This window comes from Danio rerio, chromosome 25 (genome assembly GCF_052040795.2).
Source record: "Danio rerio strain M-AB ecotype USA chromosome 25, GRCz13ab, whole genome shotgun sequence".
Lineage (NCBI taxonomy): Eukaryota > Metazoa > Chordata > Actinopteri > Cypriniformes > Danionidae > Danio > Danio rerio.
Genome location: NC_141045.1, coordinates 20784148 through 20811206, shown reverse-complemented (window position 1 = coordinate 20811206; position 27059 = coordinate 20784148). Strand labels below are relative to the sequence as shown.

Sequence of the window (27059 nt, the reverse complement as noted above, 5' to 3'; positions counted from 1 at the left end):
TGTAATGGATATTTTCTTGGCACACTTTGAGCTCATTAGTACCAATTGAGCATCATCTCAACCCCACTGACTACCTGAGTATTGTTGCTGACCATGTCTATCCCTTTTTGACCACAGTGTACCCATCTTCTGATAGCTACCTCCAGCAGGATAACACGCCATATCATAAAGCATGAATCATTTCAGACTGCTTTGTTGAACATGAAAATGAGTTTACTGTACTCAAATGGCCTCAACAGTCACAAGATCTCAATCTAATAGAGCACCTTTGGCATGTGGTGGAATATGAGATTCGCATCATGGATCCGCATCCGACAAATCGGCAGCAACTGTGTGATGCTTTCATGTCAATATGGACCAAAATCTCTGAGGAATATTTCCAGTACCTTGTTGAATCTATGCCACGAAGGATTAAGGCAGTTCTGAAGGCAAAACTGGGTCCAACCCAGTACTAGTAAAGTGTACCTAATAAAGTGGCCGATGAGTGCATATAAAAACAACAAATGTAATGTCTTATTTTTGTACAATGTATGAATCTGCTCTAAGTTCGACAATAAATTTTCAATGTTCTACTGAAGAAAGAAAGTCACCTACTTAGTGGATAACCTGAGGTAAATTAACTAAAAGCTTTATTTTTGAACTTTGAACATGGCTCACCCAATCAAAAACATGTGCCAAAACTCTCCGCTCTCTAATTACAATTTAATCACATATGCTTTCTTATCAAGGAAGTAATGCTAAAAGCTGAATACCTGCAACAGTAAATCCAGCGTTGCATTGATCCCCACACCTTCTGGAAAGCACTGCAATGGTTTGGTTATCAAAAACAGATTAGTTTAAAATACGCTTTGTGATGTGGAAACAAAATTGATTCTCCAAGGAATAATTCTGAACGTACTTTCTTTTCCTGCAAGTAAAATGAAAGAGCGTGGAGACGGACGATGTCTTTTCGCAGGTCTTGATAACTGAAACGACAACGCTGACAGTTACAATAAACACCAACAAATAATCAAAATCGATTTCTCAGAAAACAAATCTCTAAAATACCTGGTGCAGTTGAGGTTTACGTGCTCCTTGTTGCACAGTCTTCGGATTATATTCAAAACCTGGATGAGAACAGATTGCTTTAAGATTTGCTTTATGTATTTTTTTAATCAGGTGTAGCTGCTAACATAAAAGTTAAGCTTACAGACTCATACTTTTCCTCCTCATCAGTGACTGGTCTTGTTGCTAGCTGTTTTTTTAAGCACAAAGAACAGTCAATAAAAGTACATTTTTGTTCTTTAATGAGAAATGTTAAATGTTACCTGTAATAAAGAAGTACAGATAATTGCTCCTGTCTCAACCAGCGGACTATGAGGAACACCTGCAAACACATTTTCTATAATGAAGTGTAAAATCTTTGAACTGAACATCAAACTCCTCTGGATAAGACTGAATATAAATCAAAGAAGCTGCAATGTGTGGAATGAACTGACTGAACTTACCTTGTTTGGTCAGGGTGAACAGAGACTCGTATTTGGAATATTCCTCCATTCCCACATATCTGTGCACGTAGTCTGAGCCCTGCTGATCCACTGCCAGGCCGTATATAAGAGGCCAGGAAATTTCTCCCAGAGTGCAAGGTTCAGCCCAGTCTCCTAAAGAAAGTCTAGCGTGCAGAAAACAAAGAATCTTATTTCAACTACAGTAGGCATCTTTAATTCATAATATATAAATAACAATAAAATAGAGTAACTAATATAGTTAATATATTTAATATATAGTATGAATGTTTTTATTTTAATTAAAATTTTAATTACAATTTAGTTAGGTACAGTACAAGTCAAAAATGAAACATTACCAGTTTATGAAGTCATAATTACTTTTTTATTAAGACATTTTTACTTTTTTTGTACAATTTTACTTTACTGTAGACATTTTTATGGTCATATTTACATTACTAAGACATTTTTGATACCCAAGTTTCTGCCATTCTACAATATTTAAATGGTTGGAGAGAGATGCTGTGACTGCTATAATTTATTAATTTTCTCCACCTTAATGTGCATATTTATACGTGTACAATCAGTTGAAACACATTTTATCTATTGTAAATTGAGAAATTTGCATGTATTTGACAGAAATTCAGAAATCATGAGATCAGATTATCAGATCAGCACGGTGTTTATATGGTTGTCAACCAATCAGGTGCTAAATTTTGCCTTTTTTATTTTATATTAGGACAGAAGACATCACAGATAGTACAGTAAAACTAATTGTATGAAATGTGTTATTACAAATATGGGTAACACTTTACAATAAGTTTGTTTTAGCTGTTTTACTAAAATGAACAATATATTTATCATAGTATTTTTTGTTCATGTTAACATTAATGAAAATACAGTTGTTCGTTATTAGTTCATGTTAACACATGGTGTATTAATAATGTTAACATGCATGACTTTAGATTTTAATAATGCATTAGTAAATGTTGAACTGCTGTACAAGTGTTTTTCATAATTAGTTAATTTTAGTAAATACATTAACTAATAAAACCTTATAGTAAAGTCTGACCAAAATTTTGTTACAAATATATTTTTAATAATGTTTATTATAATGATGTTTATGGAGTCAATCTAGGGCCATATATACTTGCAAAATAAAAGAAAGTTTTGCAAATAAAAAATATAGTATTGAGCAAAAAATAAAATAAATGCAAATCTAAAAAAATTGCAAAGCAGAAATACATTTTTGAGAAATAAAAATTGCAGAGTCAAGGAAACTTGGGCGTTTACTGCAGGCCCAGACCTACTGAACTATAAGACAAGCTCGGTGATACTGTGTCTCCAGGTGATGATGTTGCTTAAACAGAGGCAGTTTGGGCCTGCTGTAAACAGACAAGTTTCCTTGACTCCGCCCCCTTGTCAAATCAGGGCTACAAAACGTGCAGAAACGTGACAATCTAATCAAAATTTTGACAATCTAGGCGAAAAGTCTAAACCGCAGGGCGCAAAAGCATTAAGGGCATGTCCGAATCCATTTTTGCTATTTTAAGGACAGAAAAAAATCTAGCAGGGTTGAGCTTATTCTCTTAATGAGATATAGGTGTGCTTTGAGAATAAACCAATCAGAGTCTCATCTCCCATTCCCTTTAAAAGTCAGTTGTGTCACACATGGCGCATTTGCTATTTACATAGCGGACTTCATTCATTTTCTTTTTCTGATTAGTCCTTTTATTAATCCGGGGTCGCCACAGTGGAATGTACCACCGCCAACTTATCCAGAACGGATTTTCATTTGTAAACATATTTGCGCACCGCTGTACATCCTGCATGTTTTAAGCAATGTGTAAGCGAGGCGCACAACTAACGCACTCTACGCTGGACTTTCAGCTGGTCTATTGCACAGTCTATTTTAGTTCCTCAAAAAGTAAGGCTCCAACAATGCACCATAATACACCTCTTTTTCAGATTTTTATGGATTTGCTTTTTAAACAACGTGGCAGAAAATAGGAAAATTAAGGTTGCGCTGGTCTAAAAATAGCAACACGTCGGGGTGAACTCGTCTTGCGCCTTATTGCACCAGGTGAATGATAGGGCCTGTGAAGTACTGTTTTTATTGCAAACATTTTACTTTTTTATTTGCACTGCTTGATTTTTATTTGCAGTTCTCTTTTGTTTGCAAATTTCATTTTTATTTCTTAAAACTTAATTTACCCTTCTCAATTCTTTATTTTTGTTAGCAAAATAAATATTTATATTTCTCAAAAATTAAGTTTCTCTGTGATTTTTGGAGATTTAGATTTATTTATTTAGTTCTACTCAATACTACTCTTTTGTTTGCAAAACTATCTTTTATTTTGCAAGTGTATATGGCCCTAGATTGAATCCATAGGATGTTATAATCTTTTTTGTTGTTTCTTTAAAAAAAAAAAAAAAAAAAAAAAACATTTGTCAAAAGAATTGCCATTAAACAATAATTGGCAGACCTCAATAATGGACCCCCTAAGGCGAAAAAGTGGCCCCCTGTTGAAAACCTCTTAACAAACCAATTGAACTGAATTGCTGTGTGAAAGTTTACCTTTGCCCATCTACAGTACACACCGAAATGCCCCATTTTGTGCCACTGTCTCCTACATCTTCTTTCTCCTGTCCAGAAATACACAGGATATGAGTCACGTTGTGATATTTTCCACAAATCAATCAATTAGGAAAAAAAAGACAGTGCGACTTTAAACCTTATTACACGTCTCTTTCACCAGACTTGTTATTTAAAACGAACAACAACAAGCGTAAATGGATTTGACGCACCTTCACAGAGGACAGTTGTTTGCATTTAATAAACAGCTTTTGTGTTTCCTCTGCAAAAGTCGAGAAATCAGGAATGACAAATCGCCCCTGCAGTGCCTTCAGGATGAACGACACAAAGCCTGTCACGCACCTGCAAAATTTTCAGAAATCAGGCATATTAGTTGCACAAAAGATTAAGGGTCATTTGTATTTTAAATAGGTCCTCTAATGCTTCTTCATTTCAGAGATCATAGAGCATGATAAGGCTGTGTTTCCACCTAATATATTCAATGTCCAATTATATCTAAATCATACGAAAACATATGATTTTAAATAGGAGGTGTGGCACCCAACCCCGGCCCTAAACCCATCTGTCATTGGGTGATGGCCAAATGGTACTAAATTGTATGGATTAGATTGTACGAATTCATACGAATTAGCCACTAAATCAAAAAGATATGAATAATAATAAGCTATATTCAATTGGGTTTAGATTTTAAGACTGTTTGTTTAAGACTGTTCGTTTAAAAACTATAATATTTAATAAACAAACATATACAATTTAAAGGATTTCCTTATGTATAATTTATAATCAGCCTGCGGTACCTGTCCCGTTATGTTCTGGTGGTCCTGTGTTTGTTGTGTCATGTGACATCCCAGTGTGCTATTCCTTGTGCTTCTGTGATTATCATGTTCTCCATTGTTCTGTTTTCCCCACCGGCTAGTTTCATGAGTTTCACCTGTGTCTGACCCTTGTGTGTAATTAATTCAATGATGTCCTGTGTATTTAAGCTCCTGTGTTCAGTTCAATCCTTGTCTTGTCTTAAATTGTTATCACTCGATGTCTGTCTTGCATTTATATGTTCCAGTGCCTTTAGTAAGTGTCTTTGTTAATAAATACGTGTTAATAATTCCTGCGATCCAGTGCATCTCTTTATGGAGAGTGAGCATAATAGTACTACACAGTAAAGTACTGGTGCACTTTCACACACCACACCGTAACTAAGGTTGGGTATAGGTTTGGTTTGTTGAATGATACCGGTGCCAAATTGATATTTTTAAAATGTATAGGTGGCTAAATGATCATACCTGAACTGAAAATGGCTTTTGAAAACAATTCTTTAAATTAAACTATGTTAAAAGTTTAAAATGTACATGATGTAAATAAAGAGACACATGTATATCCAGAGCCTCTGCTTCAAATGCAACCAAGAAGTGGAATAAAATGATGTAATGAAAAAAAAAGTGCCTCGTCTGTGCTTTTTATTGATTTCCAATCAATAATTAACCAATCAGAAAAGAGCAGGCTTTCAGATAAGAGGGACTTACAGGGACCAGATCCTTGAACTAATTGTTTAAGACACTTTGAATAAAATCTGAAGCTGCAATGTATATTATAAGAAAAAATTAATAAATTGACACTGAAAATATATTTATGATTCATGTAAATACAGTTATGTTCATAAATATTTGGACATTAACACAATTCTTAAATTTTTGGCTCTATACACCAACACAATGGATTTGAAATTGAACAAACAAGATGTGCTTTTACTGTAGACAGTCAGCTTTATTTTGAGGGTATTTACATCCAAATTAGGGGAACGCTGTAGGAATTACAACAGTTTGCATATGTTCCTCCCACTTGTTAAGGGACCAAAAGTAGACAAAATAATACTCATTAATCAAACTTTCACTTTTTAATACTTGGTTGCAAATCCTTCTAGTCAATTACAGCCTGAAGTCTGGAATGCATAGGCATCAACAGATGTGATGCTCTAGTGGTGGTACTCTGCCAGGCCTCTACAGCAACTGTCTTCAGTTCCTGCTTGTTCTTGGAACATTTTCCCTTCAGTTTTGTCTTCAGCAAGTGAAATGCATGCTCAATCGGATTCAGGTCAGGTGATTGACTTGGCCATTGCATAACATTCCACTTCTTTCCTTTCTCTTTGGTTGCTTTTCAGTATGCTTTGAGTCATTCTCCATCTGCATTGTGAAGCACCATCCAATAAATTCTGAAGGATTTGGCTTAATATGAGCAGAAAATATATCCCGAAACACTTCAGAATGCATCCTGCTGCTTTTGTCAGCAGTCACCACATCAATAAATACAAGAGAACCAGTTCCATTGACAGCCATACATGCCCACATCATGTCACTCTTACCCCCATGCTTCATTGCTTAGGATCATGAGAAGTTCCTTTCCTCATCCATTCATCCTTTCCCATCACTTTGATGCAAGTTGATCTTGATCTCATCTGTTCATATGCACTGTAAATCTTTTTTAGAACTCTAATCTGGCCTTCCTGTTATTGAGGCAGACCAATGGTTTACATCATGTGGTAAACCCTCTGTTTTCACTCTGGTGTTGTCTTCTCTTGATTATTGACTCTGACACACATACATTTACCTCCTGGAGAGTGTTCTTGATCTGGTCAACTGTTGTGAAGGGTGTTTTCAAAGAAATCTTTGTTCATCCACCACAGTTGTTTCCATGGTCTTCCGGGTCTTTTGGTGTTTCTGAGCTCATTGGTGCAGTCTTTCTTTTTAAGAATGTTTTAAACTGTTGTTTTGGCCATGCCTAATGTTTTTACTGTCTTTCTGATGGGGTTGTTTTATTTTTTCAGACTAATGATGGCTTGCTTGACTGATAGTGACAGCAATTTAAATCTCATCTTGAGAGTTGACAGCAACAGTTTCTAAATGCAAATAGCACACTTGAAATTAACTCTGGACCTTTTATCTGCTCATTGCAATCGGGATAGAGGCAATCAAGCACACATGGCCATTGAACAGCTTAGAAGCCAATTGTCTAATTACTTTTGGTTTCTTAACAAGTGGAAGGCACGTATGCAAACTGTTGTAATTCCTACAGCGTTTACTTGATTTGGATGTAAATACCCTAAAATTAAAGCTGACAGTCTACAGTTAAAGCACACCTTGCTCATTTAATTTCAAATCCATTGCGTTGAAGTATAGAGCCAAAAATGTAAGAATTGTGTTAATGTCCAAATATTTACGGACCTAACTGTATATTATATATATATTATATCATTAAAAACAAAAATAGAAACTTGGCAGATTAAAGGGATAGTTCACCCAAAACTAAAAACTCTGTCATAACTTTCTCATCATTGTTTCAAATCTATTTGAGTTTTTTTTTTTATTCTGTTGAACACAAAAAAGACATGCTAAAGAAAGCTGCAAATCATAGGAAAAACAAATCATCTTAAAGGTTTTGAATCACTTGACGGAGAGTAAATAGTGAGTGCATTTAAATTTTGGTGTAATCCATCCCTTACATGTAAAACTTGACCTGTGACTTACCTGTGAAACATGCTCCTGTCAACCGTTCCATCCGCTTCCTGAAGTTTTCTCATCAGGCTGTAGCAGTCTTTAATCCGTGGATCTGTTCGGATAATCCCTGAGCTCCACAGGGCCTGTCGAGACAACAAACATATGACATTCTGCACTATTCAACATAAACAAATATTAATAATGATCAATACCTCAAAAAACTGATTGCAGTTAACTCTTCCTCCAGAGGCGAAACTATCAAACAGCACATCAGCAGCCCTTTTGGAGAACAACGGGTAAGCAGCTTGTAATGTATGTAAAGAAAATGCTAATTTGTAAATCTGAGACTCACACTTTTTTCTTAAAATGTCCTTGATGGGTGTCTTGTCGGCCCAAGTGTTGCCACGCTTGGCCGGCATGAAGTTTTTCATGCTCTGGAACAGTCCGTTTTGTGCCCCCATTGCTTATAAAAGATGGCATGCCTGAGGAAAAGAATGGGCATTTTCCAGAGCACAAAATGAAAAATAAATTAGTACTTCCTGAAGGAAAAACAGTTCTTGCCTGGCAACTAAATATTACTGTTGAAAAGTTTGAGGTCAGTTTTTGAAGTCACTTGTCTCCAACTGTTGGCACATTAAAAAAAAAAAAAAAAACTAGGCACACAATGCTCTGTGTGAAACAAACACTCAGCGCTTCGTCATGCTGCTGGCATTCTAAAAAAAGTAGCACTCTCAGAGAAAACAACTGAAATGCTACGGACAAAATGCTTTGATACTGAACATGTACTAATTTATACTTATTAAAAAATATCTCACTGACACCAAACCTTTGGCATGCTAGTGTGCATATAATATTTAAAAATAATAATCGAATTCAAAATACGCTTACATTGACACTATATCGCCAAATGTTTACATGCACATGACCTTTAATGGTATCTTTATCAGTACGGTTTTAAATGGAGTTAACCCACAATTTGCAGATAACTGCTTCAACTCTTCTGTGAAGGCTTTCCACAAGGTTTAGAAGTCTGTTTATGTACATTTTTGACCATTTTTCTTGAGCACATTTATGAGGTCAGGCTAACAGGCTCTAATTTATCCTAAAGGTGTTCAATCGGGTTGAGGTCAGGACTTTGTGCAGGCCAGTAAAGTTCCTCCACACCAAACTCACTCACCCATATTTTTATGGACCTTACATTGTGCACTGCGATGTGCTTTGAGGAAAAAATGGCCTCTGACTTAAAAGTTCTAGTAAATATGGACTTAGAACTTCTATGTTAAGCTGCTTTGACAAAATAAAAGCGCTAAATAAGTAAACGTAAATTGAACTGAATAGACTTGAATTAATGTGCTTAAGATATTCAAAGTAAGGCCCTGTTCACTTCATACTCAGTTTTTGCTACTCTAACCTTCAGAAATGTTCACAATTATTTTTTATCAACAAAATATTGTTTCTGAAATGGTTGGTTATTTTTGTTAACAGTGTTCTACTAGTATGGTATAACCACAACCAAATGAACTAGAAAATGCTGTATGATAAAGTTTACATTACTGAAAATTTTAATTGTTCTGCCTTGATCTCCAGCGAATGTAAGACAAATCAGGAAAAATAACTTTAAATATTAATAAAGTCACATTTGCACAATGCTGTATTATCTACAAAGCAAGGCTAGAATGCTGCTCATATGCCAAGCAATTAATTGCAGGCATTCGGCACTTAAGGTTAGAGGTGCAGAACAAACACTGAGCAGACTGTTGGAGGAATATTAAAACACTGCAGCCTCCTGAGAGCTGAAATCATTTAAACAAAAGGAAAGCAAAGAGTACAAAGGCATACATAAAAGTGAAAGGGAATTAACAGGAGGAGAAACGTGTGCCACTGGAGATAAATGTGAGCATTGTTTCACCTGTAGAGCCTGGTGAGACGTAATTGACTGGCCTCTGCTGTGGAAAGGTATTTCTTGGCACATGTTGAGGAATGTTCCCTGCGGATTTAGTTTCCTAGTAACATAAAAAAAAACATGTACTGAAAGCTTGAATGAGCAAAACTAGCTTTATATAGACTGTTATTATGTATAAAAAATAGCATCAAGCAAACATTGCATTTTTTTTTTTTTTTTTTTTGGATGAATGCTTTAACGTAGGCTGAAATGCGAAGTGTGCTTTGCTTGAATTAGTTTATCTACACTGTTTGAAGGCTGATGAAATACAACATTGAACATAATGCTGGAGCCAGACTTGTCTTTGAAGTCTAACTAATTGCAGGTGTTTAGGACTGTGGGGAAACATATTGAGACACATTACTTTGTCATGTCAGCATGCTAGCTAACAACTGTTAGCCTCCGGCAGAGACAACATCTGCGGGGCTGGGTTTTTATTACAGGTGAAGTGAAGAACTTGTCTGTGTTTGTAGACGTACTATGCTGTGCAGCACATAAAAGTGTCTATAATGACCAGCACACTGTGATGAAGGGAATATTCTGAATTTAAACAATGTTCAAGAGTATTTGTGGAATAGTGCATATTAAAGGCACAGTATGTAATTTTCACTGCTAAATCATGGGAGTTACATTCTTTATTTCATCCTAGTGTATCATGCAACACTAAAAAAAAAAATATTTGCTGCTTGCTTAAACCTCTTATTTAAAACTATTTGAAATAACATAGTTTGGTAAGATTTTTGGAAAATTAATTGTTTTAAAAATGATTAAGTTAACTAAATTAATTTGTGTTGGGATAACATGAAGGAATTGTCTAAAACCTAGCATTTTTTACAGTATATGGGATTATCATGGCACTATGAAGCAGAGTAGCCTAAGGCTAAAGGCTGTTGAAAACTGCTGTAGCAATTGCTGATGAGAATTGTGTCATGAAAGCAGCAGAGCTTTTATTATGCCACAATCGACTGCTTCCGGTTCTTCCAGTCATGATCATGTGGAGAGGAAGCAGTGCTGGGTTATCATACTAAATACATTTTAAGGTTTTGTTTTAATGCTGCTCTGTGCAGTTATTAAAACACAACATACTAAAGCATATTTGGGGTTTCCCTGTTTTCTATAAAAAGAATGCAGAAATCGAGAATGTATGACAGCATAGAGAAGATTTTTTAAGCACATTTCTTAACATAATAGTTTTAATAACTCGTTTCTAATAACTGATTTATTATCTTTGCCATGATGACAGTAAATAATATTTGACTAGATCTTTATTCAAGACGCTTCTATACAGCTTAAAGTGACATTTAAAGCATTAACTAGGTTAATTAGGTTAGGCAGGTTAGAGTAATTAGGCAAGTTATTGTATAACAATTCTTTGTTCTGTAGACTATCGAAAAAAATATTAAAGGGGCCAATAATTTTGACCTTAAAAAAGGCTTTTAAAGAAAGTAAAACTCCTTTTTTTCTAGCTGAAATAAACAAATAAGACTTTCTCCAGAAGAAAAAAATATTATCAGGCATAATGTGAAAATTGCCTTGCTCTGTTGAACGTCATATGGGAAATATTTATAAGAAAAAGTTCATAGTGGGGCTAATAATTCTGACTTCAAATGGATGGATGTATTATATCATGTTTGCTTTACAAAAAAACAAAATTCTGATGCAGCCCCTATGGCACAGGACAGTAAATTTGACGTTATTCTTTCCTCTGGCTGTTGTCATCAGACTCACACTATTTTATTTTCTTTTTCTGAAAGTATTCATCAATGTAGATTTTTTTTCTTTTATTATTTGAGCAAATAAGATTGTAAAAAAATGTTTTGTTGTTTTCTCCCATTCACTGCACTCTACGTTTTCCCAACTATGACGACTTTCGCTACTGAGAAACCCAGAAATGTGAAAGGGTCTATTACTAATCTTAACAATAATGAATAATTGTTAACCAATATTTTAATGTGTTTCAAAATATTTTGTTGTGCTTTTATAATTTTAACTGTAGTGTTCAGAAATAAACTTTACTCATATTCCAAATCAACCAAATGACATAATTACACAGTGTATAAAGATATACTGTTAGTCTATTTTATAATTGCATTCATAAAAACAATATTATAATGAATGTGATGTAATGTAAATGTAAAGGGCGACACGGTGGTTCAGTGGTTAGCACTGTCGTCTCACAGCAAAAAAGTCACTTATTCGAGTCCTGGCTAGGTCAGTTGGCATTTCTGTGTGGAGTTTTGTATGTTCTCTCTGTGTGCATGGGTTTCCTCCAGGTGCTCTGGTTTCCAAAGACATGTGCTATAGGTGAATTGAATAAACTTAATTGGCTGTAGTGTATGTGTGTGCGTGTGAATGAGTGTTTACAGGTGTTTCCCAGTACTTGGGTGCGGCTGAAAGGGCATCCCCTGCGTAAAATATATACCAAAATAGCGGGCAGTTTATTCCACTGTGGTAACCCCTGATAAATAACGAACTAAGCCGAAGGAATATGCATGAAGGAATGTAAACGTAATTGTATAATAAATGTAAAACAATAGTAATAATTAATGTAATGCATATGCATTTTCGCTTAATTGAAACTAATAATCCAATGAAGTGTCCAAAAACATTACAGTCAGTCTGCAATTATTTATAAATCTATTTACTAAAGCTCTTTTATATACATTCTTTTTAAAGACCTTTTCTCAATATTAATTTTTATTGCCAAAAATCGGTTGCAATATTAATCAAAACTAACATTTTCAATACACAAGCTTTAATAAAAAGATAAGCTTCAACTTTCACAAGGATCAAAAAGGGATATTTCACCCAAAAATAAATACTACATTATTTTCCAAACCCATTTTAAATGTTTCTTCTGAAAACAAAAGAAGATGTTATGAAGAATGTCAACTTCTATTGACTTCCATAGAAGGAAAACATACTATTGAAGACAATGGCTGCTGTTTTCCATTATGGTTAAAAACATACATAAATAAAGCATACATAAAGCTTTGGAAGTGTGTCAGAATATCAATTTTTAGGGTGAACTGAAATCAGTCATTCATTTTCTTGTCGGCTTATTGCCTTTATTAATCCGGGATCGACACAGCGGAATGAACCACCAACATATCCAGCACATTTTTATCCAGCGGATGCCCTTCCAGCCGCAACCCATCTCTGGGAATTTGGGTAAACTGTTTAACTTTAAACTGGAGATACCCAAACTTCTCTAGTGCAAACTCAGCAGATGTCTGACTTTACAAAAGCAGCAGCAGCACATGAGCACAGGTGTAGTGGAGTGTTTTAATAACGCCGCCTCCAGCTTTTTGTTTTATGATTTCTGCAGGACTCAGCATGTACCTTCAACTTCAGTGGCTCCGTCAGCTCTCCAATCTCTGAAGGACAGAATGAAAAAAAAAAACACAGCATGAGAAAAATCCTCCTGGCTGATTTTCGACAGAGGTTTAAAGATTAAGATTAGTGCTTATTTGTGAGTGCGAGATTTAAGAGGGATTTTGAAAAGTTGAAACGTACTAAGCATCGCCTCAGCAGAGAATGTATATCAGGCTATTTTGGAAATCTAGGACACCAAGTTTTTACGAGTTTAAGACATTGTTTGTGTTGTTCTTTCGGGTCCAAACCTCAGCGAATTCCACACAATAACAGTGAAGGCTAAAACATATGAAACGGTTTAGCTGTGGATAGTGGACAGATGCAGTTTGTCTATTTTTACTCCAAATCTTCCATTCAAAAAAAAAAAACAATAAACCTTAAAGGGAAAGATGCCAAAACAATAAAACCTCTGTTATAGTTTAATGCACTGTTGTCATTATAAAATCTAATTATTTTCTGTCTTCTGTGGAAAGTAAAATGAAAAAGTTTGCCTGTAAAATTCAAGACATTATATAATACAAATATGTAATCTAGCTGTATTTAAATTCATCACATACAAGTTTAAAGAGATAGTTCACACAAAAATGACAATTCTGTCATCATTTAGACCAGTTGTCACAATGCTTTTTTCTTCTGTAAAGCACAGGAAGATATTTTGAAACATTTTGTAAACCGGTAGCAACTGACTTCCATAGTAATTGTTTTTCCCTTCTATGAAGGGGTTTGGAACCACTTGAGTGTGAGTAAATGGTGAACATTTTCATTTATTTCGGTAAACTATCTGTTTAAATAAATGTTAGTTTACCAAAAATGCTTGGCCATATATCGTCTCCTTCGAATTATGAAAGGTTCTATCTGACATTTTTGTCAAAATTGAGTTGTTCACATATTCTTATTAAATGACAACTTATTTACATTGTTTTTTTTTTTGTCATTTCTTATTTACTTTGTCATTTCAACCAGAAAGAAACACAAAATCAGAGTCGACTAAATATTGCCGCATCACACAAAATTGAGAAGAAACCTGAAACTGTAAAGATGTGTATAGATGTGATGATTTAGAAGCATTTTTGACATTAAGATGAAATGCTAAATTTTAAATTGTTTAAATTTTTAATTGTTTAAAAAAATTGTATATATTACATGTAAAATATATTTTCATTTGTGTAAATATAGTCCAAATCAGTCTTTAAATTTGATATTAAGCCTTAAAGGGCAAATACTTAATTTAAATCATAGGACATATAAGTCAAAAAATATAATTCATATAAAGCATATCATTCTACAAATATTAACACATTAATTACCTAAAGTTACCATCTGCACTGGACAAAATATTTAGTACAGCCTTGCATGCTTAATTTGAACAAGAAAAAATATTCATTCTGAAACAGTAAAGATTTTCTTTCATTTTCTTGTCTGCTTAGTGCCTTTATTAATCTGGGGTCGCCACAGCGGAATGAACCGCCAACTTATCCAGCAAGTTTTTTACGCAGCAGATGCCCTTCCAGCCACAACCCATCTCTGGGAAACATCCACACACACTCATTCACACACACACACAAACACACACTACGGACAATTTAGCCTACCCAATTCAACTGTACCGCATGTCTTTGGACTGTGGGGGAAACCAGAGCACCCGGAGGAAACACGCGAACTCAGGGAGAACATGCAAACTCCACACAGAAACGCCAACTAAACGGGGCTTGAACCAGCGACCTTCTTGCTGTGAGGCGAAAGTGCTACCCACTTGGCCACTGCATCGCCAAAACAGTAAATAAATGTTTTAAAATGCAAAATTGTTACTTTCTCAAGCATCAACATATCGTCAAAACACCAATTATTATTTTTGTGATTGTATTTCTTGAAAAGTAATGCTTCAGTTATTGATCTGCCAGATAAAACTTTATAACTCCAAGCCAAAAATGACTTTTTAGACTGAGAAGGTTCTGCATGTCTGCATTTGCCCTGTTTGTTTTACCACAATTTGCAAATTTAAGAGAATTTTGATAGTTTACATTTAGAGTACATTTAGGGTCCTGAAGCTCAATGTCTCAAAATCATTTAGAACGCAAAACTTGTCATACTTGACTCTCATAATGAATTTGTGTCTGTTTTGACCAGTAGAGATAATTAAAAAATCTAAAAAGTGTAGTTTTCATTAAGACAACAAAATGTTGAAAATGCTTTTAAGGCCACCAAATTATAAATAGATTATCTGTGAAAATATGTTGTGTGTTACACTTGGGTTTTTAGGATCTTGGTATCAGGAATAAACAAAGACAAATTTATTAGCCATCGTTTGAAATTTTGCTGTTTAACAAAGAGATTTTTTTTAACACAATTTGAAACATAATAGTTTTAATAACTAATTTCTGATAACTCATTTATTTAGTCTTTTCCATCATGACAGTACATAGTATTTTACTAGTTATTTTGCAAGATACTAGTGTTCAGCTAAAAGCGAATTTAAAGGCTTAACTTATAGGTTATCTAAGTTAATTAGGCCTTGGACAACAGGTTTGTAGAAACTCAAAACATTATATTACTTAAGGAGCTAATGAAATTGGCCAAAATAGTTTTATGAAATGTAAAATTGCATTTATTAGCCAAGCTAATATAAATTACACTTTCTCATTAAGAAGAAAATATATTACAGCTAATTTCCTTGCTCTGTTAAACATTGTAAATATTTGAAAAAGAATAACAATTTCACAGGAGCTTTATACTATATTTGTAAAATAGCTATAAAATATCTATGACACACTAGTTACTGATAAGTTACAACACAGATTTACAATTTAATTAACATTTATAAAACTTTATTAAAATGTGGTAACCTTATTCATTTAGCCAATAAAGAGACAAATGAAAGTCAGTTTGATATAGTGTTGTCTTGGACCCCATTCATTTTCATTGTATTGCGAAAAACAGTCAAAACAGTCTTTAAAAGACCCTCCGTTTAAAAATGTTGACTAAATTGTGCCAATGATAAGCGCAAATACACAAAATGTCTGCTGCCATTTTTCTAAATAAATGCTAAAATATTTCGCTCCACATCATATTGCACATGAGCTCTGAGAGCTACTTGTGTCAGGAAGCTGATTTTGTGCCCAGTTTGGGTGGTATATGTCAGACGAAGCTATGCAGACGGTGCTTCCACCCCTCCGGTTGAAAGTAGAAAGTAACTTAATTGGAAACCCACAAAACATAAATATGGTTTATAAAACAAAGCATGTGGTCTTTATTAAAGTCTGGAGAGCTTTTTCTCCTTGCCACAAAGTCTCATAGGGGATTAAAGCATGTAGTGGGAATTAAAGCCAGTTTGTATTGTGAAAATAATATTTAAAATTGATATAAATCATTTTTATTTGTTAATCAGGTTAAAAGCCAAACTCGGAAAAAGATTTTTGTTGCTTGCTCAGACTACTTATTTAAAATGAGCTAAACAATTAAGTTACTTTTTTTGTAATCACTTTTTTGGGGTTTTCACCTCTATTGGATGTAGGAAAGTAGAGAGTATTGACAGGAAAGCATGGGGAGTAGAGAGAGGAGAAGGATCGGCATAGGACCGTGACGCAGGAATCGAACTCGGGTCACCGTGAGCACCGGAGCCCATGTGTCGACGCACTAACCACTATAACTCTGGTGCCAACTGTACAATTAAGTTAACTTAATATATCTGTGTTGGGGCGATATGAAGGAATTATGTGGAAACCTGCATTCTTTTACAGTTCATATTAAACTTGACATAGATAAAAAGATGGCCAGTAGAGATAGGCTTCATAATTTACAACTTATTTACAACATATATTCATACAACTTGATTTAACTTTCAACATTTTATTACATAATGATACTGATTTTTCTTTCTGAAAGCATATAAGTTGGTATGTTAATAAAAAAAAACAGTATAATGTCTTTATCACACTGTACTTCTGTTCCTCACAGTGTCAATATCATTCATGTCAAGAATTAAATACGGTGCAGCATGAATAAGGTCTATTAATGGCTTTTGTGATTTAAGTACAGAACAAACTAACTTTCAGTGCACTTAAACAATCTATTATTTCATAATAAATCATCAGCTTTTCAAGATTTGAGCAATGTCCACTTTTACAGTATCAAGCCGTCCTAATATTAAAAAACTGTAAAAAAATACAGTATAAATATGTGGCTCTGTAAGTAATAAATAACTATAATACCTTAGTAAAAATTATATGTGCATTTACATATGTTGTTTATGTAATGTTTATGTCATTTATTGTAAAAATATATATTGAAGTTTAACAACAAGTTTACATTAAGACATTAAATTTCATTCATTCATTCATTCATTTTCTTTTCAGCTTAGTCCCTTTATTAATCTGGAGTTGCCACAGCAGAACCACCAACTTATCCAGCACGTTTTTATGCAGCGGATGCCCTTCCAGCCACAACCCATCCATCACTGGGAAACATCCACACCCACACACTACAGAAAATTTAGCTTACCCAATTCACCTGTACCGCATGTCTTTAGGCTGTGGGGGAAACCAGAGCACCCAGAGGAACCCAGGCGAACGCAGGGAGAACGTGCAAACTCCACACAGAAACGCCAACTGACCCAGCCAAGGCTCGAACCAGCGATCTTCTGGCTGTGAGCCGACAGCATTACCTACTGCACCACTGCTTCACTGACATTAAATTTCAATCAAAATATTTTAGATTGTTATAATTCTGTTCTGTTTCAAGAACTTTGTTATTATTCTTGTCATACCAATATTCTTGAGATTAAACAACAATTTATGAAAAAGCTTGGACTCAATTTAATAACCATTTCATTTATCCCAGTACAGAGGTCTTCAGTGTAACGTTCATTTCAGATTTTTATTGAATAATTGATTATTCAAATGTGCCTTGTTTAACAGCTCATTAAACTCGACACAAATAAAAATGGAAAACTTCTAGCAATTGGGGCTGTTCATTTACAAAGAAATAAAGTTTTAAGGTCATGAGATAGCATTTTTTTTTTTTTTGGCAAATGTTTTAAGACTAACACTGCTACTGTATGTGCCTATGTTTTTTTTTCATTTTTTTTTTCATTGTGACACCCTTAAATTTTCAGTCACACTCATCACCACGTGACTGACACATACAGTAACTAACATGAGCACACTGAGGCACAAAATGGCAGTCGCAAGATCAGAAATATTTAAAAAATATATATATTTTTTTGCTTGACTGGCATATTAAAAACTGGTCGACTAGTGAGATTAGAGCTTTTGTTCATGTGACGTGAGCTGCTTAATTTACTCCAAAACACCGACTTGGTGGCACTCAAGCACAAAACAGTCTAGCCATCACACAGGAATCTCAAATCAAATAGGATTCAATGGTGAGTTCACTGACTTGACTTTTTTTCATGACTTGTAACTTTCCCCCACATACTGTTGGCGAGGTGATTGTGTGCAGTACAGAAGTGACAAACATTACAAAAAGCTCTGGACGTTTTTTTCTGTGCAACTAGTGAGCATAAACTTGAACAGCGCCATCTTGTGTTTTAGATTTTTATTAAGCGCCATCTAGTGACAGAAATTGATTTTTTTTGCATGGTCACTCGAGCTAAGGCTGATTTATACTTCTGCACCTTCGCGTGGGCGCATAGTCCTTGCTGTGTCTGACATGCACCTCTCAAAAAAATTAACTACACATTGCAATGACGCATATCTTAAGGTCTGTGATTAGTTGGCTTGGTACTGGTGATGAGTGTGGGCTAGTGATGGGCAGATGGCGGTTATATCCACAAACGCTGCGGATAATCCGCGGGTCGAGCAGGTAGGGTAATGAAAAAATACACTATTTTTAATTGCAGGTCAGTTGCGGGTGGACGTAGCGGGACATGGCAGTGGACCAGCGAAAAAGCAAAGAGTGGGCTTTGCAGAATGGGAAGATTCCCAAAATAATGGATGAAGTGCAAGAGTAGCCTACTGTTCAAAGTTTCAGTTAGAGGAGTCGTCAAAGGAAAATCTGCTATCGTTCTGGGAGAAACAAGATCGCTTATTTCCACGACTGCAGCGCCTTACGAGGAGAATCTTGTGCATTCATACAACAAGCGGTGCGAGCAAACGCTCATTTAGTGCAGCTGGCCGCGTTTAGGAGGCAAGGCAGGATCACCCGAATCCAGGCACAGCAGATGCTATTCTGTTTTTGCACATTGGAAAGAAAAAGGCCAAGTAAACATAACAGCTGCCGTTTAGGCTGAAGTGGCACCCTTTTGTTATCTTATTCCTGTATCTGAAAAAGCTAGAATGTCTTATTTTTACTTTCTGTATCTCTTTGAAAATGAAGAAAATGTCGTCTAAAGCCAAACTTTTGTTTTTACAAATAAATGTTCATTTAAAACGTTTACGATTAACATATTACTTTACTATCAGAGATATGCAGTTTATAGCTCACTGAATCTACTGTTAATATCCACGGTGATCTATCATCATGCCTAAAACAAAGAATTCAATTATTAAAGTGACGATCGGGTGCGGGTCAGGTGTGGATATATATACCAGGTAAAACTATATGTGTGGTCGTGTGGCGGCTGGATGTTTAGTATGAAGCTGTGGATTCGAGTGTCATTTCAGCTGATCCGCGCATATCTAGTGTGGGCAGTGCTGAGAGCCGCGAGCCCAATGGAGTGAGTGTTTCAAGTGTCAAGTTGCGTGAAGGAGCTCCAGATGGATTTTGTTTGGTGCTTACCTTATTATTAAACTTGGTGCACGTCCGCCGGTTCCCGCCTCTGAATGAGAGAGTTTGAGCTACTTGTAGCATTCAGAAAAAGCAAAACAACTGTGACGGAGGAACCTAAAACCTACTGCCAGCTTGCTTTTTAGAAGAGTTATTGCAGAGCAACACAAACAACACAGAACTATAAATGCACAACTATGTCCAAGGCAGGCGTCGTGGGTCACGCCAACCACTAGACGCAGAAGTATAAATCAGCCTTAATGGACAGTGAAAATCACTTGGTTATGAATGTCGAACAATATTTCGAAAAATGCTGATAATCGTCCCAGTGTTCGTGAGATTTTAGCGACAAATTCATGAATGTAAAAAAAAATAATGTCAAAATGTGCATGTGGCCTATATTATGTGTTCAGTTAATGGAAAATGAGTGTGTACTTGACATCCAAATCAATGGTGGACCACAGGATTATGTGTGTGTAGATATATAGTGACTTCACCACCTATTGGCCTGGCATACATAATACCGCATTTTAGTCTTTCTGTGGATCGATGTTATCAGTAATTGTTTTAACAATGTCTTGTGTGACTGAAACTTTCCAAAAATACGAAGACAAAACATTTTTAGTACATAAATGTAAAAAACACTTGAATATCGCTTCAGTCTGGTTCAGTGACTTCTGTTGTCTTTAAGCTATTTGGTTACTTTTCTGTTATATTCATTTTAAGATTTTATTTAATACTGTACCTTTTTGGGTGGGTGGGTGTGTGGGGGGGGTTGATAATAAAATGGCTGAAATTTCTTCTTTTTCATCATATACTTTTTCAGTACAAAAACTCTATAGTGTTATTTTTATAGAACTTACTCAGTATTTTTAAGTGCATAACTGTCCCCCCCTCAAAAAAATCAGCGTACATGACAGTTCTTAGAATTTGGAGTGTACTTTTCAGCCACGGTAGACCCAACACATGCCACATCACTTCTCTCCAGAACACACCCACTGCCTCTGCACATTTTTTACAGCCCAGATGTTGACCACAAGCCCAGTTAAATGAGAGCGTCTACCGAACTGTCCCATTCATTTAGCCCTAGTCTCACAGATTTCCTACAGAACTGGTGTCTGATCAGTGGTGGTGACATGTGGAATGTGAGGCGGAGAGGATCCATGATCCAAACAAAATGCAAACACGTTCCCAGAGCTACTGTGATGCCAAAACCAGGGTCACCGTGAGTGGAAATCACCAAATTGTACAGTATTTATTTTTGTACCTCTTGTGTCGTCCTCTTTATTCGGCTCCAGCAGTTTGTTTCCATCCAGGCCTCCATAGCGCTTTCTCCATTTACGTCTGAGAGATGGTGTTCTCTGAAAACTACAAAAGCATTTTATTATTATTATTATCTCACATCTGGGGGGGTTTTAATCACATATATATGTTTATGCATTTGCTAAAAACCTAAAGTCTTCTTGACAGATTGCCATAGGGAAACTAAACACCAGCAATGTGCATGAAATTGTAATTCAGTGGATTTTGTAGATACACTGAAACAAGACCTCGGGATCAAAGCAAGTGTGTGTGCTTGTGTGTGTGTGTGTAAAGACAAGTCTAGTCTTGAAGAGCTGAGAAAAACACAATCAATCGTCAGCTCAGATGAGAGAATGCATTTTATTTAAATTTAATAATTTATTAAGAGACCAGTGTTGGTTTTACAACCCTGAATTAAAAAGAAATATAGTTCAGATTTCCATGTATGCATTTCAAACACTCCTTTTTATAAGTCTTCAAGAGTTCTTACCACAGGTAGGGATTTTCCTCTGCTTCTTGGTTTAAGCTGTTCTCCATGATAAAGCCGTTCTTCACTGTCGACTGGGAGTTTTAGGGAATCCAGATGGTGTGTTTGTGCTGCATGTGGAGATGAAGATGGGTCTCTTTGGCAGCTGTGTTTGAGCTCAGTCTCTGTGTGAACAGCCAGTTTGTGGCTGGATGAAAATAGGAGGAACTTAACTGCATCTTGGAGGAGGGATCTGTGTTCTGGAAAAGTATACTTTAAATAACAGGAGAAACAAACAGACCAGAAAACAAAATAATATAATATAATATAATATAATATAATATAATATAATATAATATAATATAATATAATATAATATAATATAATATAATATAATAATCAATACTATTAGTAATCATATATAGTGTCTTTAGTATAATCTTTTAATAATATTTATTAAATGTATCATTTATTGTTGTTACTTTTGACAATTATTACAACTGAAAATGCAAATAAAGTAGTAATGAAAAAGTACAATAATTAGTGAATTTTGCTATTGTGTTATTTGTATTATTAAAAGTACTAAATGTAACACTTTTTCTAATCTAGACACTATGAATCATCTATTAAGCATTAGCAAATAGTTAATTCATCATCTGTTAAGTATTAACTCTACATAAATAAGCGTTACTAAGCAGTTATAATACAGCTACAAATGCTGTAGGCTTGACTTATAAGCACATGTATAATGTGCTTAATGATTGAGTTTTCATACTATGTTACTGATTATTCTTTCATTACATAATTAAGTATAGCATTATTTTAAAACTAGTTTTTTAAGAATAGTTGGTGCCATTTAAGGATCATTCAGAATGCGAAAGTAAATGATTTATAAACTATTCAAATTAACATTCATATATCTTATTCACACATTTAATAACAATTCATTTGTATGTTGATAAATGCTTTATTAAGTCAACTTCATCCAGTTTTGTGAACTAAAGTGAGGACTATTTATGCTTTATAAATCCCTCATAAATGACAATTAAAGGCTCAGTTTCATTCTAAACAGGAAAAAAAGAAAATAAATAACTTTATTCATTTCTATTCAGTCGAATATATACACAAATAAAAACTGTATCAAATGAAAGGTCATTGCAATCTTCATTCATTCATTCATTCATTTTCTTGTTGGCTTAGTCCCTTTATTAATCTGGGGTCGCCACAGCGGAATGAACCGCCAACTTATCCAGCAAGTTTTTACGCAGCGGAAGCCCTTCCAGCCGCAACCCATCTCTGGGAATCATCCACATACACATTCACACACACACACTCATACACTATGGACAATTTAGCCTACCCAATTCACCTGTACCACATGTCTTTGGACTGTGGCGGAAACCCATGCCAACGCAGGGAGAACATTCAAACTCCACACAGAAACGCCAACTTAGCCGAGGCTCGAACCAATGACTCAGCGACCTTCTTGATGTGAGGCGACAGCACTACCTACTACACTGCTTTGCCCGTCATTGCAACTGCACAGTTTAAACATCACTAAATAACCTAAATGTTGTAATATATTGTTAAATTATTATATTGTTGGGTGACGAGGTGGCGCAGTAGGTAGTGCTGTCGCCTCACAGCAAGAAGGTTGCTGGTTCGAGCCTCAGCTGGGTCAGTTGGCATTTCTGTGTGGAGTTTGCATGTTCTCCCAATGTTCGCGTGGTTTCCTCCGGGTGCTCTGGTTTCCCCCACAAGTCCAAAGACATGCGGTGCAGGTAAATTGGGTAAGCTAAATTGTACGTAGTGTATGAGTGTGTGAATGAGTGTGTATGGTTGTTTCCCAGTGATGGGTTGCAGCTGTAGGTGCATCCGCTGCATAAAAATATGCTGGATAAGTTGGCGGTTCCTTCCGCTGTGGCGACCCCAGATTAATAAAGGGACTAATTATAATGAATTATATTGTTGTTGTTTTATACAATATTATGTCATATTTTGACACTCGTTATTCGACAATGTTTAAAGTTTACAGTAATTTTGTTTTTTAGATAAGTTTGCAAACATTTATTGTTAAGTTGATTCCAAGCCTTTGTCATTTATAAAGGATTTATGAAGTATAAATAGTCCTCACTTTATATTAGGTCATAAAACTGCATAAAGTTGAGTTAATAAAGCATTTATTAACATACATAATAACTATTATTATATGCCTGAATAATAAAATATATGAATGTTGATTTAAATATTTTATAAATCATTTATTTGCTCATTCTGAATAATCTTAAAAACCCCAACTACTCATAAATACAAATGGTTTGTAAATAATGCAATACTGAATTTAGTAATGAACAATTAACAAGTAGCAAAGTATGAATATACAATTATTACGGACACTATAAATGTGTTTTAAAGTCAAGAATAAAGCATTAGAAGCTGTATAACTTGCTTACTAACATCTATTGACGTAGAGTTAATGCTTAACAAATAATGAGTTAATTATGTAGTTATTACAGTGTTACCATACTAAATTATCTTTTTTGCTAGTATAGGTTTACTAAGTTAAAATAATTGTATGTTATTTAAAAATTATTGAATTATTTGGTATACCTGTTTTATTATTATAATTATAAATATCACTAATAAACATTAAACATCTACTATATTAACAGCTTTACTTCTACCTTTTTAAATAATATAATTTTTGTAATACATGAGAAGCTATTTTATAGTTATTGTTAATAATAACCATTTAAAAGATTAAAATCACTACTGCTAACAATACATTAACTTTAATAAATGTTAAACTTAATACTTCAACTAAAATAACTTATTTAATAGCAATTTATTAAAAATAAACAATTAATTTGTCATAATTTTATTCAGTTGTTGTTTTAATACTATTACAAAACTAACCACTGTTATTAAAACACTATTGCTAATAATAGCGAGTTGTCAATTTAATAAGACTTTTATATCAATGAAATTAGTATTGCAGCAAACATAAATACAACAACAATACTAGTTAAGTAAATAACTTTTTATCTATTAATTAACTACTAATATTAGTTTTATTTAATTAAACATGTAAATCATAACATATAACATGCGCAATAAAATAACATAAAATAAAACATTTAGTTGATAATTTATTATAATTTCTTGAAAGGTGAAAAAAATATTAAAAATACCAAATAAATATTGACAAATAAATATTATTTGGCGGTGTATTGAATGTGGTGCCCTTCACTCTCCTGCGCATTTAGCGCGCACACTTGACGCACTAAACGCATTTCGATGTTTGTTGTCATGCGCGCGACCCACGCTGCTCACTCAATAAAGCTGCTGTGTTTTAGCTGATGTATTCCCAAATTATTACATTTGTACGAATATTTCTATTACCATCCGTGAAACCCTCACTATATTACAGTCGGACGCTTTTGACGAGTAAACCCACACTTCGCAACCCCGTTTACTCACAATACAACACGATGCCTAAAAAGGACAAGACGGTAGGGCTCATAACATTTCTTCATTAATAATAATATCTTGTAGGATTAGATTAGTAATGACAGCAGCATGACATATTAAGCTACCAAATTACGATTTCAGGATTTTACTTGTGTCTATGTGTTTGTCAATTCCATATATGATAATGTTATGACTGAGAACTGACAGTGTGACAACTTTTAAACCTTTATTCCCCTTAGAGCAAAAGCAGTCCAAAAGTACCAGAGATTCCTCCCGGCCCTGTTATGAAACTTAAAGACGGGACCATAACAATAGCAATACATGCTAAACCCGGGGCCAAACAAAACGCAGTCACCGGTTAAGTCTGTCAGATATTTGGATGAAGACACATACTCGTTATCTGTTGGGAGTTGGTTCACAGTAACCCCAGTTTTTCCTCTTGTTTTGCCAGATGTGTCTGAGGAGGCGGTGGGGGTCGCCATTGCTGCGCCGCCGACAGATGGAGAGGCAAACGCTGAACTCCTGCGCTTTTTATCCAAAGTCCTGCAGCTGAAGAAAAGCGAAGTATCATTAGACAAGGTCAGCTCCTATAAACGCCGTTATTTAAGTGCTTTCAGGCCGCTACACTTAATTATATGCTTTTTTTAATCATTAATGTGGTTTCAATTGCACAACAGGGGTCCAAATCGAGAGAAAAGGTGATCAGAGTGACGGCAGATGTGAGCCAGGAGGAAATCCTCAAGAAACTGAGGACAGAGGCTAGTGCTTGATGCTGAAGTGGGTTGATTGTTTAGTTCCGGGATATCCTTAATTCAAGAAAATTATCATCAAGTCAACCATATTAAGATTTTTTTTTTTTTTGCCAAATAAAATGTATATATATTTGTTATGTCTTTGCTGTTCAGGTTTTTATTTGTGTGTGTGTGTGTGTGTGTGTGTGTGTGTGTGTGTGTGTGTTTGTTTTGTGATCTAAACAATACCAGTACACATTGATCCTTTTGGCCAGTTTGGCCAGAGAAGAAATGGTTGTGCCCGACTGAGCCTGGTTTTCTTAAGATTTTTTCCTTCAGTCTACTCATTTTATAAAGTTTTGTTCCTCGCTGCTGTCACCACTGGCTTGCTGGGTTTTGTGCCTTGTGGAGCTGTGCATCAGTGGATTTGCTCATTGGTGTTTGGAGTTTCAGCAGTGAAATTTAAAGCACACTAAACTGAACAAAACAGAACTTAAACTCTGAAAACTGGACTGACACAGAATCAATTTACTAGAACTTCATTTATCTTAAGCTGTTTTGACACAATCTACATTGTTAAAGCGCTCTAAAAATAAAGATGAAATGAAGTTTATTTACAATGATTGACATGCTTATGATTGACCACAGCTTGTCCCGCATTAGCTATCATATGATTCAGACGAATCCAAATGCACAAAAATAACCAGATTTTCTTACCTTAGGCATCTTCGATTTGGAAGAATCTTTCACCCACCCCTACAGCTCCCCTATTCCTTTCTATAAGTTAATCCAGGACAGGATGGCACTGCAGCTCAGTGGTTACCACTGTTGCCTCGCAGCAAAAAGCTTGCTGATTCGAGTCCTGGCTAGCCTATTGGCTTTTCTGTGTGAAGTTTGTATGTTCTCCCTGTGTTGCCGTCGCTTTCCCCTGTACTCCGGTTTCCTCCCACAGTCCAAAGACATGAAGTATAAGTGAATTATGAGTGTTTTAGTTCTGGGAATTCACCGCTAGCCTTATGCTGCTACAGTTGGTGGTTCATTTCACCGTGGAAACCCACAATAATTAAGGAATAGGGCGAGCAAACTAATTCGAGGTATCTCTCGAGACCTAACTGAGCCTATGAAATGAAAGGGAGCCCCAGGCTCAAGGATCTTCTGAGCTCTCAGGGACAGCATGCCAAACGCTTTATTATCAATTATCAGCGAAGTGTGAACTCTTGAATTGAATTAAACTTAGAGTGCAGTGAGTATGAGAGTACAACAAATATTTTTTTACAATCCTATTTTGCTGAAATAAAAAAAAAAAAATTCACAATGGTGTTATCAACACTTTCAGAAAAAGGAAAAAAAAATGTTTAAGACAGAAGAGAGAACAATGTCAAATTTACTGTGTTGCCTGTGTATACTCTGCATTTCAAATACCTCAGTGGTGATTCTTTTATTGTAATTTGATGCAAAGATTATATAATAGATACATAAAT

At 35.1% G+C, this 27059-nt stretch overlaps 2 protein-coding genes across 2 annotated transcripts in view; one reads left to right on the top strand and one right to left on the bottom strand.

Moving 5' to 3' along the window:
* glsl (glutaminase like) overlaps positions 1–21554 on the bottom strand; it is a 31416-nt gene extending 9862 nt beyond the window's left edge. Inside the window, exons 1-15 of the mRNA XM_087312153.1 lie at positions 21401–21554; positions 20876–20976; positions 12853–12887; positions 9478–9571; positions 7921–8050; positions 7781–7847; positions 7599–7711; positions 4293–4422; positions 4063–4130; positions 1488–1651; positions 1308–1366; positions 1190–1234; positions 1048–1106; positions 899–965; positions 753–803 (exon numbers count right to left, since the gene is read on the bottom strand). Coding sequence (XP_087168279.1) covers positions 753–803; positions 899–965; positions 1048–1106; positions 1190–1234; positions 1308–1366; positions 1488–1651; positions 4063–4130; positions 4293–4422; positions 7599–7711; positions 7781–7847; positions 7921–8050; positions 9478–9571; positions 12853–12887; positions 20876–20976; positions 21401–21447 — 1230 coding nt within the window. The 5' untranslated portion in view covers positions 21448–21554. The remainder of the gene's footprint in view (positions 1–752; positions 804–898; positions 966–1047; positions 1107–1189; positions 1235–1307; positions 1367–1487; positions 1652–4062; positions 4131–4292; positions 4423–7598; positions 7712–7780; positions 7848–7920; positions 8051–9477; positions 9572–12852; positions 12888–20875; positions 20977–21400) is intronic.
* Positions 21555–24667: 3113 nt separating this feature from the next.
* zgc:193812 lies at positions 24668–25753 on the top strand. The gene is given in 4 exon segments (NM_001291888.2): positions 24668–24888; positions 25087–25204; positions 25299–25426; positions 25525–25753. Coding segments are annotated over 4 exon segments (492 nt in total). The 5' UTR covers positions 24668–24735; the 3' UTR covers positions 25618–25753.
* The last annotated feature ends 1306 nt before the right edge of the window (positions 25754–27059 follow it).